The sequence below is a fragment of the Netta rufina genome (assembly GCF_964035555.1).
Source record: "Netta rufina genome assembly, chromosome: 22".
NCBI lineage: Eukaryota > Metazoa > Chordata > Aves > Anseriformes > Anatidae > Netta > Netta rufina.
The window spans coordinates 3,978,672-3,995,433 of NC_140146.1; the positions used below are offsets into that span (position 1 = coordinate 3,978,672).

Below are 16,762 nucleotides of genomic sequence, written 5' to 3' on the forward strand. Positions count from 1 at the left end.
TGCAATATTATGCCATTAGGCAATTTTCACAATTTATAAAATGCTGTTTCAAATGACACAGTAATCAGGGCAGTTTGTATGCTTTATTTTTGGTGGGGTTTTTATTTATTTATTTATTTTTCCATGATCAGCTCCTTTATAAGTTTTTCTAGCAAAAGGACAGGAACCGATGGAAGATAACGCCTGGAAAGCCCCATTCACACACTTGACTTTAGCCTCTGTAAAGTTGTACTACTGAAGTCAGTCCATCCGATCCAAACACAAAGTATCCAAGTACAAAAAAAACACATCTGAAATACTTTCCCAGAACTGGGAACACAGAAGGGTTTCTGGCCTGTTTTCCAGGAAAAAAAAAAAAGGTACAACTTTTGAGCGTATCTAGCATTTTAAAAACATTCACGTCATCTCCATTGTAATCGGGTCAGTATTGTTTTAATCCACTGGATAACTTCAATGAAATTTGGCTGAGGATGCACCAAGTTTTGCAAGGTTTCGTGGAAGCAGATGACTTGGATACAAGAGGGAAGACTGTGGTGATGCCCTCACTGAGGGAAAGGCTGCAGTGTGAAATCAGTGACCTCAGACAAGAGAGAACCCATCCCACACGTCCAAAATGAAACCAGGCTTCCCAGCTTCCATCCTCAAAATGGGGAGTGAAAAGTACTCACTGTTGCTGCTGACTTTTCAGTAAGACTATTATATCATACAATTTAATTACAAGTAAGTAATAAAACCAACAACAAAGAAAAGGGTGAAGAGGCTGTGTTTAAAAGCAACGTTCCAACCTGCATGTATTTTAATCTAAATGCATTCATTTCAGACTTGATGTGTTTTGATCTCAAACACAATGAAAGGGGCTTTCCAAACAGAGCCATATCAGTAACTGGAAGAAGCACCTCTGCTTTAAAACAAACCCACGCTATCATTCTCTAACTGTTGCCTGGATTTCCTAGAAAATAATCCTCTATGGTATTCAAAAAAAAAAAAATGAAATAACAAATCAAAGCAAACAAACAAGCCCCATTTTTCTGTCCTTCTATCAGAGGACAACATCTATCACAAAAAAAAAGAAGGAAAAGCCCCTTGAGCATGCCATTATTATTTAAAATGCATGGTTGACTACAAGCATCTGTCCTCAGCATCTGAATCTCCTCTTATTTTAGGTGTTCAAGGTGGAAATGCTGAAGACAAGGCTGGTTGGCATTTTCTGTTAGCTAGTTTAATTTCCACACGAGGTATCTGATTGGTGTCGGTCATCCGTATGTGCTGTGGGGAGATGAGGTGGGAGGAAGCGGAGAAAGTCCTCTAGGTCAGCGGTTACTTAAATGTCATGGAGCAAAAGAATGCAGAGAATCAGCCAAGCCACAAGGAAAAAGTCTCCAACACATGCCCAAGACACTCCTTTGGCAGGTTCTGTTCATTGTGCTAACAGAGAAAGCCTAGTGAAGGAAGTGGTAATAGAATAACACAGAAATAGCTTTGTCACACACATCGTCCAACAATAGTACTACTGATATTTTCTAATTTTGAAGTGGTTTATTTTAGTCTTACACTGTACTTTTAGCATAATTCCCTGTGCTTTTATATATATATATCTAGCTGTGAAAAAACACCGAGAAGTATCATTTCTAAACAGGCAGACAAAGGAGGCCACTGAATTGAAAAGGACACACCAAAATAACCTCATCTAAAATCTGTACTTCAGTGTCTGTCAGGGTTGCTATTTAGAGCAACACAATGTGCTGATGAAAATTACTCAAGTCTTGCTACTTAGCAGGATGAAACAAAATCAGACCCTAAAATTTCAACCAAAGTCTCAGCAGTGCCACGGGGAGTGTTCATTTGGATGAACGCTACATACTGTAGCAGGTACAAGTAAAGGGTGAAATGCTTAATACTGTAAAAAATAAAAGAAAAACAAAAGTATTTACAGTAACAAAAAACAAAGAATCTCGTGGCAAAAGGAAGGAAAGCAACCATGCACAAAGAATGACTTTCTTCACACCTTTCTTGATCTATGCATGCATTTTAGCCATTGGAGAGCTTTCTTTGTTTTAAAGTGGCACCGTAGTAAAAACACAGTGCGAACATTCAAGATCCCCAAAATTTTAGGCATTTTAAGTGAAGCCAACATCCTAAACTTTCCCAGAAGTCATTCAGTAGCCCAAAGAGGACAGATGGAGGGGAGGGCAATGCTGGTACAATGTGATCTCATTGAGAAAAATCACTTGGTAAGCAAGCAATCGGAGTTTAAGCTAGCTGTAGCTGACGTTTGAACTTGTCTGAATGCGTTAAAAAAAATCATTTACGTTGAGTACATTACACATTTGCAAAATTCTATCCCCCTATGCCGATCTGGTACTGATCCTTATTTTATTGCACATACACTTCCCCTGTGTTTTGTATTAAATATTCATCAGTCCATTTAATTATGTCTCATTAATCAAACCTCCCTACAATATGTAAAAAATACATTGCAGGTGCTCCTGATAACGTGATCTGCAAAGTTACATGGATTTAGTCATTTACCTTGGTATATTTGTCTATTTTGATCAACAAAGTTGGTATGGAGCTGTTGTTATATACATGTACTTGTTGAAATGTAGCAGTGACTTAAAACAAGAGTTCCCAGCAGGAAAAACATGGTTGTAATGAGGTGGGGTCATAATAAATTCCCAATGCATAGGGGAAATCCCAACTCATTTCAGTAATTGTGGATGGACAGTCTCACAGCATTTCTGTTCTCTAGTAAAAGTAACAGAAAAAGAAATTAACGTTCTTGCTTTATATAGAGTTTCATACACATGCAAACTAGCATCCTCAAAGAAAAGGAGAACACACAAGTTCTTGTTTGTTTGCAGCTGGGGACTTTTGTCCCAATCAGCTGCGTTCTTACAGAGCACAGGAAATTCCTTGGCAATTCATGTACAACCAACGGAAGGAGATGCGTCCTGGTCTTTGTTCTCAAGCAATAATGTAACTTTTTTTTTTTTTTTTTTTTTTTTTTTTTTTTTTTTAATTACAGAAGACAATGTCAAAAAGTACCTTTGTGAAACGGCCAATTCCTGATGAGGAAAGGTCAGAAGTACTGTTGACAGTAATTGTTTTTGCTGACTCTGAGCTACAACACAGCAGGTGGAAGAGTTCTCCAGAAAGTAGTGAACCTAGCTGTTCTGGGGGAAAAATTAGTTTTCTCATCTGATGTTAGTTTTACTGCAAGAGGTCTCATATTGACCAAGATCTATAAACTCTCACATGCAAAGCCCATTGACTTCATTTATGTTCCCTAGTTTTCATTCCAGTCACTTCCATATGAACATATCCTCATTTTAAATAGTACAATATATGGCTGTGCTACACTCCAGCCTTCAAGAAACTACATCATTAAGTATCGTTATCCTTAAATTGTCAAATTTTCTGCATTTCTGCTAACAGAGATTTGGACTCCTCAGTGTTTACATACAAAAATATCATACAACTCTAAGGTTATTCATAGAATTGTAAAATGGTTTGGGTTGGAAGGGACCTTAAAGATCACCTGGTTCCAATCCCCTGCCATGGGCAGGGACACCTTCCACTAGCCCAGGCTGCCCAAAGCCCCACTCAACCTGGCCTCGAGCACTTCAGGGATGCATGGGGCACCCACAGCTTCTCTGGGCAACCTGGGCATTTACTTTTTGATTCAGTTGACTCATTCAGAACTTTGATTGAAACAAAAAATTAAGCAGCTAAAAACGTGTCACACAGATCATCTGAATAATGGTACCATGTCTTACTTTTCAACCAAATTTCTTTTACAAATGTCATTTATATAAAGTGGTCAAAAAAAAAACTTTAACCCCATTTTTGTCCTCTCAACTAATTCTACTACTTTATACAGAGATAAAATAACTAATATAAGAAACAAAGAATCTATGTAAAATGTCTATCTTCCTTTCTGGTGCATAGTAGCTTCAAAACTAAAGTGCATTTTGAGTCAGACTGAAACATGAGAAGAGCTGACAGAGAACTCAGTGCTCTCAGGAAAGACTTGGCTTCCATGAAAGAAACCAAAACCATATCACAGAATTACTATGCCCACAGGCTGGCTGAGAGAGAGAGACAACCTTAGAAAAAAGATCACATCATGTCTGTACTTTCAGTAATTCTGACTACAGCTACTGAAAGCTAGCGGTAGGTTTGTATGTTGTCATTCTCCACAGAGAAAGCTCTTGACAGAGACGGTGTTATTTGAATATCATTTGAATTATGCCCTTCCTCCCATACCTTGCTAGATGCAAAGAGGCTCAATAGTGAATTTTCCGTGATTCACACAGGACAGCCACTTGATTGTTACAGCTCTAAATAAAATGGCAGGTAATAAGGATGGGGCAGGTACTATCATGTGAATGCTGAAGCCTTTTAAAGATCTGTTCATGTCCTTTCTTCACGCTTCCCTAGCACTGTTTTATTTTAACGCAAAAGTCTTCTCTGCTGCTTGTTTGTTGGTCATGCTGTTAACCAAAATGACACCCACCAGTAGTTGATTTGGGCCACTCTTTCCACCCCCAGCCAGGGTATTGATACAAATAAATCCACAAGCATCAGCTTTTGACTTTAGCTGTCTTACCTCATATCAAGATCTTTGAAGTTCTATACATCTCACATAAAGTGCAGGAAGGCTTCTAATAAAGCTATCAGCTACATGAAAGGACTGGTAAAAAGCAAGAAAATAAGCATGTGCTTGCCTTTAGTTAGCAAGTTTCTAAGCATATAGAATGTCTAGCCACAAAGCTAATGAGAAGCAGACAGGCTGCAGTAAACTCATAACCTTATTTCATAACAATTTCATCCCTGTAAAAAGTCTACTTGAAATAGTTACAATTATAGTCCAAGAAGCATGCTCAAGGGTTACATTACTTGATATTGATTGCACGGTTATTCTTCACGAGTCTGGTATTGAGCTCCATCTGGTACAGGATCTCATTTTTCAGCTACATACGAGCTGGTCAAATTCTGCAGTGTGAGAGAACGTTGTCAAATCAGACATTTGCCTTAATCTGAATTTTTGTTTTCCCCTGTTGCAAGGCAACTCCTGTTTCAGGAATGTACCTTTTGAGAAGCCATGAAAGCCTGCCAAAAACTGATCAACCAAAAGCCTCAGAAAAAACCCTATGCCTCATGTTGGTATATTGGTGAATGTATTTGATTTTCAGTAGGGAGATCCGTAACAAATTCCTTCTCTAAGCATTCTTAAGCCTCTCGTTGCTCCCAAGGTCACCTGTAGCACATCTTCTTAACATTGTATTCCTATCTGGGGTTTCGGAAGCAAAACTGGACGTTATAGTAATTTCTCCTCACAAGGATATGATCAGGAACTGAAACTAAGATGAAGACTGTCTCCTTTGCTTTCAGACAGAATCAATTGAAGGGATGAAAAAAAAGACTACAAGAAACTCACAACTGGGACTGGAGAGGAAGACATCTGATGAGGGAAGCTTGGACTGACTGGATACTGTGAATAAAAACTGTGTTAGAAGGAGTGGATATGCAAAGAAATTTTAATAATAGGATTTATTAACTTCTGAGCACCAGATTTAACATTTTAATGGTGTTCTTTGTACTGCAGTCTAGGTGTTTTATTCAATTCTCTGGTTCATTAAAACAAACCCATCAGATCCAGTTTTCATCGTTTTTGGAAGATGCTACTCAACCAAAAACAGACTTGAAACAGCAAGTATACTAAGGCACTCAACAATTTCCAGTCTGTAAACTTTTGGCAGAAGATGCTAAAAAAAACTTCAGTGTAAAGTACTTAATACAGCGAGAGATCCAAGCATAGGACAGAACCAAAGTGAGAGGTAAAAGAGGTTTTTGCGGAGCCCTGTCATTTCACAAAAGTTCTACTTTCAGATATTTTGCATGTGTGAACTGACAGGCAGGTCTTTTGTAGCCAGGTTCATTTACTGCAGCAAAGCATTTAACCCATGAAGCTCATCTGTAAGTCAGTGAACAGCTCCCAAATAAACTAGCTCTTTCAGAATGAAGCACTATTCTGCCATTTACTGGAAATTACTTATGATCTTACTGTGCTCCCAATATCAACTGATTTTTTACTTTGGGAATAAATACACCCTTTCAGAAGATTACTGATATTATGAGCATCTTTCTTCCTTCTGATAACAAGAAGCTCTGCTCACATTTACACAAATACAAATCCAGACAAACTCTAGGGAATCCAACAGAGTAACTCTGGATCTATACTACTAGAAAAAAAAAGAATGTTACTCAGTACAAGATAATAAGAAGACAAGGCCCAACTTTTCCTTGTTAAATGCTATTTGTGCAAATCTTTTACATTTGTTCACTCGTGCATTTGTAATGTTATTGCTGCAACTGAAAAGCACTCTGCATATGTCTAGGAAGTAAAACAGGGAAACTGAAAAAGCAAAGCTTCCAATTGTATTTATCCTAATTCAAAATCGAAAATAAAATTGCTTGGGAAAGACTAGCCATGTGGTTAAACCACAGGAGTGGGAGTGATTAGTTCCCAGTTCCATCACAGACTTTCAGGGTAACAGTTCTTTTCTTGGTAATCTGGTTCTCCTCATCTAAAAGCTGAAAAAGTTTATCTATTAACAGAGAAAAAAAAAAAAGTTTTCCTCTGCTGAATCAAAGGAAAGAAATTAGGGAAATATTAGATAATTTTTTGTGAAAGAAAAAATGAATAGGAAGATTTTCAGGATCAATTTTTTTTTCCAGAGTGTTTTAAAGATTAAGCATCTAAACACTGAAATTCTGGGCTCTTATTTTCTTCTTCTTAGCAGCATGGTTTTGTTCTGCACAAACCAATGCAATACACCAGCAAAAGTGGAAAGCCACGTCCTTACATTTGGTCTGACATTACCCAGGAAATTTGTGAAATCGAGGGTTTTAACAGAGAAAAGAAGGGGCACAGTTTCTCTTGTGTTTTCAGATTTGACACACACTGAGAACAAACTGGGCTGTGAAAACACGAGTTCTAGAAAGATGAAAGACCCAAAATCAAAGTTTACGAATCACTCAAAAAGCAAGCTCAGGCCACATGCAAACGTTTCACCTGGGGGTTGTGGAGACATCTGGAGATGTCATTCCTTGACCTACTGATAACTACACAGAATGATAAATCAGCACGACACTCAATCTAGATTCAGTATTAATTCTTGAAATGTACTGACAGCAAGAAACACCTGATCCTAAGACATCACTAAAACTACCTCGCAATAATCCAAGGGGAGGCAAACAAACAAAATAACACTGATGGCAGTCTAATGCTGCTGTCAAGAAGCAGATGGAGCTCCGTTTTAAAGGCTGAACTCCACTTATCTGTTAAAACAAGTAACTGATGCATTATTTACTGTGCCAGATTTAATTAAGCAAAGCTGGATTTCTCAACTTATGAATCAGGGTTATATGCAGTCAGAAAGAGGAACTAAACTTCCAGCTTTACCATCAAAGCAACTGGTGGTTATCACTCATGCCAAAGGAGAACCAATATAAGTGGGTACGCACACCAGAGCCAGCCATTAACAGAAGACAATGCTGCACAGACTGAGCAAGCATGTTCCAAGTGCTATGAAAAAAAAAATATATATATATATATAAAAAATCAGATGAAGACAAGAATGGTCTCACTGTGTCTATCCCAGCTTCTAGAAGTGCGAGCAACACCGTAGCTTCCAGTTTTGCCAAGTGCTTACATTATTCTCCAAGCAAATTCTTCCACTGCTATCACACAGAGTGGAGGATCCCTGCCTTCTACCTAATGGATCTTTTATGCCTGTTGCAGGAGACATTTAGGAATAGATTGCTACCTTTCTATGGGCATATTTGAGCTCTTCAAATCAGTTACAGATCCTTCCTTACCAACCGTGGTGGAGAATTCTGTCTCCTTGTGAATTACTGTGCACCTCCGACATGTGGGGTTGCCCCTTTCTTGTTTACCACATGAGGACAAATCTCCTTAAATCTTGGCCAGAGGCCACACAATAAGCAAGATTGCCTCTAGGAATGGGAGACAAGCTATCCCAGAACCCTGTGCCTGCACAACAGTTTAGTATTTGCATTATTTTGTGCGTAAGGACATGATCCTGGAACTACTGGTGCACTATCGTGAACTCTATTGCTTACCATATCATGTTGATCTGCAGATCTGCAAAGGTCTCCCCCCATCCCGTATCTTACATTCCTGCTTTCCCAATCCAGCCCCCATCTCCACACTGCCAGAATTTCACAACCTCTGCGTCCTACCACCCTTCCTACCACTCTGGCTTCCTACCATATATTCCCACAGTCTCGGCTCTGCTTAGCCTTCTCTCCAGAAATCCCTGGCCTCTCAACCTCCCATTTTCCTAACCCCAAATCCCAGCATCCCAAGCACACTACTCCCACCCTCTGCTCTCCTGCTGAAGTGCAGATTCCAGCACTGATTTCATCACAGCTCAGGCTACTGCAGAGTCCATGATCCAAGTAGAGAAGCTGCTTTAACACTGAATGAAATAAATACAAATTTTCAGCCTGCAGATAGATGTACTCCTTTACAACCACCCTCAGGTGCCATCTCAGCCACCCTCCTTCATGAAAGGGTATAGTATCTTGGAATGCAGGACAAAGCCTCTGGATGAAACCTTCTTACTACACTATAATTCATTAATGTATTCACACCCAAACTACTCATAGCACATTTCCATTTTATTTTAAAATTAATACTTTTTAAAAACTAAAAGAATGTGACCAATTCTATTTGTTTTGCCCTACACATACAACCCAAAGCTAAACTGATCAGTCACACTGTTCACGTTCCATTCCAACAGTCTCACATTGTTTTCATAAACTTGCAAAATTCCTTCCTTGCTTAAAAAAGTCTAATCACACGTTTAATTTATAAATAAAGTATTGAACGTATAAGTAAATAACACTGAATAGCAAGAAGCCAAAAACATCACTGGTGTAAACCCAAGAACTTCTGTCATGTTAGCTCCCAGAAATAAATTTAAACCAAGGCTTCTGAATGCAATTACTAGCAAAGTTTTCACAGTAACTCACATAATTCTTAAGGCAGGAATTTCTGTTTCAGGCTTATTGAAGACAAAATAAGACACCCATCTAATCATTTTTAGATAAGGAAAGTCAGATCATTTTGTGAAGTTCAAACAAATCATACCACGTCATACACTTTGTTTTGGTATAGTTTTTAAAACTCCACAAAGTTTTTTGGCTGATCTCCAAAAAACTTGCAAAAACAGAGGTAAGCAGAATTTGCAAACATCTTAAGGCATCTTCTGGCTTTCTGAGTAATAAAATCTTTTATTTTCATGTCATTTTTCAGGTATATTTCACTGATGTGATACACCCTCCTACAGCTATAGAGATTGAACTGAAAATTGACTGGATTTTTTATTTTAACTAAATTGTTGAGTAACTCAAGTCTAAGGCACTAGAAAATCGCGTGCCATGTTTCAAGTGTTTGGAAATAAGCATATTTGTATGCATCCCACTGAACCAGGCCATTCATAGACTAATTCCTTGCATTCAAAGCTAAACTTACATTTCTGGTTTACTTAATCGAGGTGGCAGGTGAACTCTATACATATCTGTTGCTATTGCTCTCCTAGTTTTCCTGTTCTCAGCTCTCTATGCAGCCCCAGGGAGGAAAGCTCACACATCTGCTTAGAAGTAGCTGCAAAATTCACAAAAAGAAAAGTGAAAAGACATATATGAGGGTTTGTACATTGAGATATATGTATTGGATGCTCACAGAGACACGGGACTATGAAAATTAGAAAAAAAAAATCTCTCTCTCAAGATTTATTTTTAACCAAATTAAGTTGTCCACTCCCCACCTCCACCTCTTCTCCAAGGCAAACAAGTCAGTGGTTCACAGTTGAGGTAGTTGTATTTAAATTTGGAGCCACTCTGTAGTGTCCAGATTTGTTTTGCTCCCTCTGCTGAGAAGCCTTGCTAAATCTGAAGAGTGTTGAACGGGTCAGGTTTAGAAGCTGGTCAGTTCTGGTTCCTCCTGACACTCTGGACACCAAGTTCTGGAATCCAAATGAAGACGTCATTAATCAAAGAATGCCAGTGTGTTCCCATTTTGCTGAAGACCGGGGAGCAGAAGAGGTTTCTGCCTATGTGCTGCTGTTACTCAGTTCCGTTTTCTTTTTTTTTTCTTTTTTTTCTTCCAGACATTTTCTTTTGCTCAGCCATCAATGATTATCATACTCCTGAGAGAGATGGAACTGCAGTCACCACCTGTATGATTCACAATGTCTCCATGGAGTGTTTAAAAGCTATTCTTACCACACGGGGATGGTGAGAAGACTTCTCTTCCAGTGAAGCTCGCAGATCCAAATTGCTGAGCATGGAGTTACTGGAAGGGATGATGTTTTCCCAGCCAACCAGGCAATGCTGTGAGAAGAGAGAGGAATGTTATATGGCAGTACTTTTTAGATAAATACTCCACAGGGAGGCACTGTCAAGCTAATTAATTAATTTTTGAAGAGTTTTGTATCACTAAAGAAAGAGAAGAAATACCTTCTACGCAAAACTGCATAGTTATCCCCTCTTCCATCTTCCGCTGGCTAAATTATTTCTAAACCGATCTCCTGCTTTGTGAACTCAAACACCTGACCTCTCTGAACTTGTCTCAACTGACTCATCCAGTGCCTCAAACCTCAAGCTAGGCTTTTTCCTACTTCTTATCTGTAGCTCTGCAGGGCAGTGCTGGGTCTGATAAGTAACACTGCCTGCAGCATTATTTAGTGGCTGGTATACAGGACCAACTCTGCAAAAACAGTTTTAGATCCAACCTTGCCACTATCGGTTATTCCTGAGCTCTACACCATGTGGATACTTCACATAAGCTTGTCTTTTTGACTCTTTAATGCCTTTTAACAGAGATGGGTGCTCTGAGGTATGGTTCTTCTAGTTGAAAGGTCGATACCTGAAATTGAGCAGCTGAATTATGTCCCAGCAGTATACAGCTTTACATGGCACTTTCTTTTCCTCAGCATAAAGCATTCACAGTTGTACCAGTTACATGAAGGTATGAACTCAGGAGCATGGGCAAATGGCTTTTCTTGGTACGTCAGCAACCCAGATCAGAACTTTACTCACCACCACACACAGTCCAGTGACCATTCAATTCAGAAATTTTAGTACAAACTATGAGAGGGAGGAGAGAGTCCTTAATTCTTTCCTTTTGTATCGCAACAATGCTCAACCTGGGCTGTGCAATCAGTACCAGAAAGATGACAGTGACTTACCGAGGGTAATGCTAGACTGTCTGCTGGTTCAAAGCTTTTCCTGCGATGAGCTTTGTGTTTGTAGGCAGGCAGAAGAGTAGACCTGGGAATGCTGACCCTGCAACCACATACACAAAGTAATTGCCTACACCTTCCACAAGGCAGAGGAAATCTGCATGCTTTCTCCACTCAAAATCCAAAGTTAATCAAAAGAAGAATAAAGGCAAGCAGTTTTGGATTCAGGCATTTCTCACCAGCTTCATAAACATGCATTTCTCACCAGCTTCACAACTATTTCTGCTTGTGGAAAAGACTTGTAGGGAGTTTTTAAGCAAGAGATTTCTCTGCCTCGAGAACAGCATCCTTCTGTGGAGCTATTTTGATGCTCTTTTCTCCCTCACATGATCAGCTTTTTCTTCCCATTGTCTCCTTGAGTCCTGCACGTTACAAAAAAATGATGTTCATCTACCTGACATAGGCTGGCTCTTCCAGTGTCTCTGGGGGCTGGTGGGCACGTGGCATCTTACACACGGGACAGGCAGATTCTGAATCCACAGGGACAGTGAAGAGGCGCTGGTTTAATCGATAACAGTAAACACCTGCCACACAGAATAATGAAACCATCATAGCATTTCTAGTTTGTCAGAAGGTTCCTCAACACTTACAATATAAAGCGGTGTTTTACCGCAGTGCTACACGTGCATGCTATAGAAACAGAGCTGCTTTTCCTAAAATACCATTTACATTTCCTGTCCCCCAAATAAGTTCCTAAAAAGCAAAACCAAAACTCAACCCCCTCAAACAAAAAATAGAACTGTAGTCAATTACAATAAACCCTGACAAAGTAAGATGACACTGATTGAGAGAGGATGCTTAGAAGTCTCTTCAGAGGAGGAAGTCAAGTCTGGATTAGAAATTACAGTGAAAAACAACACATTCTTCCTTGTCTCACATGATGTGGGGCTTACTCAGAGTAACAGGTAAAGAATGCTTAGTTGTTTGTTCAAAGAAATTGGATTAGGAAGAAACCTGATCTTACACTTATGAGAAATCTGATCTTACACTTATGGGAACTGGTTATCAAATCTTGTTCTTGTTCAGGAATTATGTAATCCAGAGCCTTGGGCCTAAAGAAACACACAAACACATCAGTTAGTGACAGGGGTGTAGGCCCTCTGAACAGCCCCCATCCTTTCCAAGCATACATTCATGACTGGGAGTTAGAGGCCTGCAGAGCCACCCTTACAACTTCCCACTGCAGTTAGACCATACTTCTCATTACTCTGAGGGGATTCATAGCTGCTTCAGCCCTTCCCCTTGTACCCACTTACTCCAGGGGCTGCTCATGGATACATGCTTCTTTGTTGGCCTGTCGGAACTCATGCAGCTCAGCAAAATATTGATCGGATTTTTCTGCTACTGAAGAGTCTGTATCTAGGAGCCCTGAGAATGTGAAGGAAAGAAAAAAGTTCGAGGCTTTACTGATTTTGAGAAAGCACCAAAGCAAGCATTGAGCAAAATGATCAAGTCAGCCAAAGGTCTGGAGCATGGAAGTGGATAATGAGAAGAGCACCCCATCATGTCACGTCAGACATTTCTGGTGTGATTTGGGTTCCTTGTTACGTTCACTCGTTTTGGTTACTTGCTGTCTCCTCTGACCCCACTGAGCTTTGTCATTTGCTGCCTGGATTCTCATACCATTGCCACTTCACCATTCTAGGCAAGCAGATATCACGTCTGTCACAGTGCAGCAACAGCTACTGACCAAACCACAGCTCCTCTGCTGAGACTGGCTCCATGGGCTTTATGTCTGTAGCTATGTCACACCAAAACTTAAAGGAAGGATAACCTGCGTTTTAACTCTTGATATTACACATCATGCCAAGTGCTTTGCTTCAGGTTTAAGATTCACCTGCAATCCAGTCATAGCCCAGGAATGGACGCACAGACCAGCTACTCACAGGCAGGGCATATTCTTCAGGCTCAGACTGAAAAGTCACATGAGCAGCTTCCTTCTGGGAAGAAAAACAATTCGTAAAGACCTCTTACACATCTAGCAGGACATTCAAAGGCACAGCTTGGGAGATAACTGGGAGGTATTTACATGGGACAACTGTGGTTTAGTTTACAGCTAGATCTATAGCTCTACTAGTAATCTGCTCAGAGTAAGCAGTATTCTCCCAACCCTTCCCCACATCCTTCTACTGATTTATGAAAAGGAGCAAGCATTGGTTTCACCATTTACCTTCCACTCTTTGGACTGAGATGTCAGCAGGATTGATTTAGGGGTTATGGGCCCCTTGCTGGTCTCTTCACTTTGTTTTTTGTTCAGTGGTAGGTCCAAGTGAGCCTTCAGTTGTTTTTTCTCATTGAGACCATGTGGAAGAGCGGACTGGTTTTTGTTCTCTCCATGTCCTAGAAGCGAAGTTTCATTCTCTGCACTTTCTTGATCGTGGCCATACCTATCCACTCTGCAGGTTTCTCTACCACATGCAGTAATTGTGGACACAGGCATAACATTCTTCTCTTTATCAGGAAAGCTGGAATCCAAACTTACTAATTCCTGCACCTTCATTTGTTGCTGCACCACTCTGTCATTGCTGCTGCGTTTGAGTGAAGAACAGAGGGCTGCTCTGGCTGCATAAGCTCTGGGTTCCGCAGACACCAACGTTGCAGGATCATGTTGAGTAGACACAGCACCAACTTGATTTTCCTTCTGTATGAACATCACATGGCATCAGATTACACACACTTTTTTTATGAGCACAGTGTACTCAACAAGAAAAATCAGCTTCTCAATCCAGCCTGTTCATCCCTTTAAATACCCAAGGGAAAAAACATAAAGTCTTAATATCATTCATGAGACATCTATCAAGTGTTTGAAGAAGAAAATAAAAGGATTGTTTACAGCTGGCTTACAGCTAAATGCAGCTTCTTCCCAAGCTGAGAAGCTACTAAACTTTCAGGCTTTATGCTTAGAAGAAACTAAAGGATTATGTCTCATGATAATCCTTCCTATCTTACATTAAGAAACCTACATTTATTAGGCGGCAGCTGATCTTTGAAGACTGCAACAAGAACATATTTGAGACCACAGGATAAACAAAACCCAGAAGTCTAGCTACTTTTCCAACGAGCTCTATATTCCATGTTCTACCAGCTGTTCCATGTTCACACTGCTCTATAAGCAGAGCTACTGCCTACCAAACAAGGCCCATTTGCTTCCCAGCACTTTTAGCACAGACCCAGCACATACTCCTCTCTTGGGCAAGGGGACAGATCCTTCTGTAGTTGCTACGTTATGAAGAGGTGCTGGAATAAGTGGCTTGCTGGGAAGATGTTTTCTCATCTCTTCCTGCTTCATTCTTAGCTTTTGTAGAAGGTCTTTGTTGGCCTGACGCAGCCTACTCAGGTGCTCTAACTCCATCCTATGGATGTGTTTTCCTGTAAAGCCAGAGAAGAGTGAACCACATGAATGGAAGCATTAAGCAAAGAACCAGGTACAGGAAAAAAAAAAAAAAAACAATAGGTAATTGTACTTTCAGAAGACTTTTCATAAAAATCCCCTACAGGTGTTGGAATACTAGGAGTTTGCTCCTGAGAAATCAGCCAATGTTCAAAGATAAGTCTCAAAACTCTTTACGCTAGGAACAAGCATCACTGCATACCTCTCCAACCCTTGCGTGTAATGTCAAGTGTTTTCTACCCAGAAACCAGTAGCTGACTGAATAGAGGCAGGAAATTCTTACAGAGGAAACAGTAAACATGAAAAAGTCACTTCAAAAAGCCAAATAAGAGATATCTGATTCAGAGGCGGATATTTAGGACAACCATATATAAATCTCCTTTCATCATCTTCTTAAGCATCAAAATTCATATGAATGTGCAGTTAGTATCAATCACAATAACTTCACCATGTGAATAGCAAATATGAATTTATTTACTACAGCCAAAAGAAATATTAAATCAAGTGTTTTCCACACTCCTCAGGCAGGAAGACTTCAAAAGGCTCAGTGATGACACAGTACTGGGGCTCTTACAATTCCAGTCCCACACACTAATCACTAAGGGTTATTGCCCTTTTATTGGAAGAGGGGTAAAAAAATGACTTTAAAACAAAACAAATAGAACTTATTTTGGTTGTTCCGTCATGCTGTTCAAGATGTTTACAATGTCATAAAGTCCTCTAAATTTGCAGAAAGTCTCTTACTAAAAAAATAAAAGAGACAGGGTCTTTGTCTAACATAATCAATTATGTTCTAAATTAGAACCACGTGTCTCTCTATGACCTTCTCTACGACCAAAGGATCCCTAAGTCCTCTAAAAGCTTGTCTGATTTGTTTTTGCATCTGCTTCCTTAGCAACTGAGCATAAGGAATCAAAAGCATCTACCATACAACAGTGCTGGGAGGAGTACCGAGCAGTGCTACCAAACAAACCCACCCACAACACAACTCTAAGTTACAAGAAAGGTGCACAACTGGACATAAAATAGAAATATCAGTCTCGAGGCACTGAATTTATTTGAGAGCATTTAAACAGAACAGTTCTCACAGCACTGACAGGGCAAAGCTAACGGCACCCTCTCACCATTGCTCACCAGAAATCGAATACTCAGAAATTAACATTAGTCAAGGGACTTTCTGGGAGGGTTTTACCAGATGAGATCCACTCTTAGCATAATCGACAAGAAGCTCTCGTTCGCTTTTTATGCTCTACCCCGAGGGCTCGAGCTTATGAAATTGCCTGAGCGAGATTCCTTTGCGAAAGGGAGCTCAGTTTGTCTAGGTAAAACACCAACAGATCCCTCGGAAACTAAGTAGCCGCATCTTGGAGACGTCCAACACCTCTGCAGAGCTTCCCAGGCCAGCTCCGGAGCAGGCTCGGCTCTCCCAGACCCACAAGGAGCGACAGAGGCAGCCCCGGGCGTTACAAACTCCCCTCCCGCCTCCCAGAGGCGAGGCGGGCACCGAAGCAGGGCCGGTCACCTCTCCCTGCTCCCCCCCCACAACCAGCTCCGCGTTTCGGGGCCCACCTGTGCCGCCTCTCGGGGGCGATCCCGCGGCCGGGGGATCCCCGGGCCCGGCTCCAGCCGCCGCCGGGCTTCCCCCAGGCAGCCCCGGCCCGGCCGTTCCCGCAGCCCCTCGGCCGCCACACGGGGCCGGGCCCAGCGCCTCAGCTCCCGGCATGCGCGGGGAGCTCGGCCCCGCCCCGGCCCCGGAGAGGGCCCTGAGGGCGCTCCCTGCGCACGGGGAGGCAGCCCCAGCCCTGCTCCTCTCGGATTCACGGCTCGGTGCCTGGGCAGCCCAACTATTCCAAGTCCCAGGGAAGATAGGAGGCAAAGCCTAGCGCTGGAAGCAGCTTTTTCAGTCTTAGCACAACCTAGCAGCTGAGAGTACTCACTCAGCACCGCCCTTTCACTCTATTCATGCAGTAGTTGCTGGCCACTACATCCTACGATATTCTCAGGAACTTAAGATTCAGTTTTGACGTTTTTATAT

General features: G+C 41.0%; 1 protein-coding gene across 3 annotated transcripts; it reads right to left on the bottom strand.

Moving 5' to 3' along the window:
- Positions 1-10,082: 10,082 nt before the first annotated feature.
- MIIP (migration and invasion inhibitory protein) lies at positions 10,083-16,419 on the bottom strand. 3 transcript variants are annotated; one of them, XM_084300162.1, is made up of 10 exons: positions 16,297-16,419; positions 14,518-14,705; positions 13,507-13,977; positions 13,174-13,276; positions 12,593-12,704; positions 12,324-12,388; positions 11,731-11,860; positions 11,283-11,379; positions 10,318-10,425; positions 10,083-10,241 (listed from the first exon to the last, which is right to left on the bottom strand). In XM_084300162.1, exons 2-10 carry the CDS (start codon positions 14,686-14,688, stop codon positions 10,224-10,226), a joined length of 1,275 nt encoding a protein of 424 aa, XP_084156288.1. In that variant the 5' UTR covers positions 14,689-14,705; positions 16,297-16,419; the 3' UTR covers positions 10,083-10,223. The 3 variants fall into 3 exon arrangements, 2 of the variants coding, with proteins under 2 accessions (XP_084156288.1, XP_084156287.1); XM_084300161.1 differs by having other exon boundaries at positions 10,216-10,425; XR_014619065.1 differs by lacking the exon at positions 10,083-10,241 and having other exon boundaries at positions 10,387-10,425; positions 11,542-11,860.
- Between the last annotated feature and the right edge of the window lie 343 nt (positions 16,420-16,762).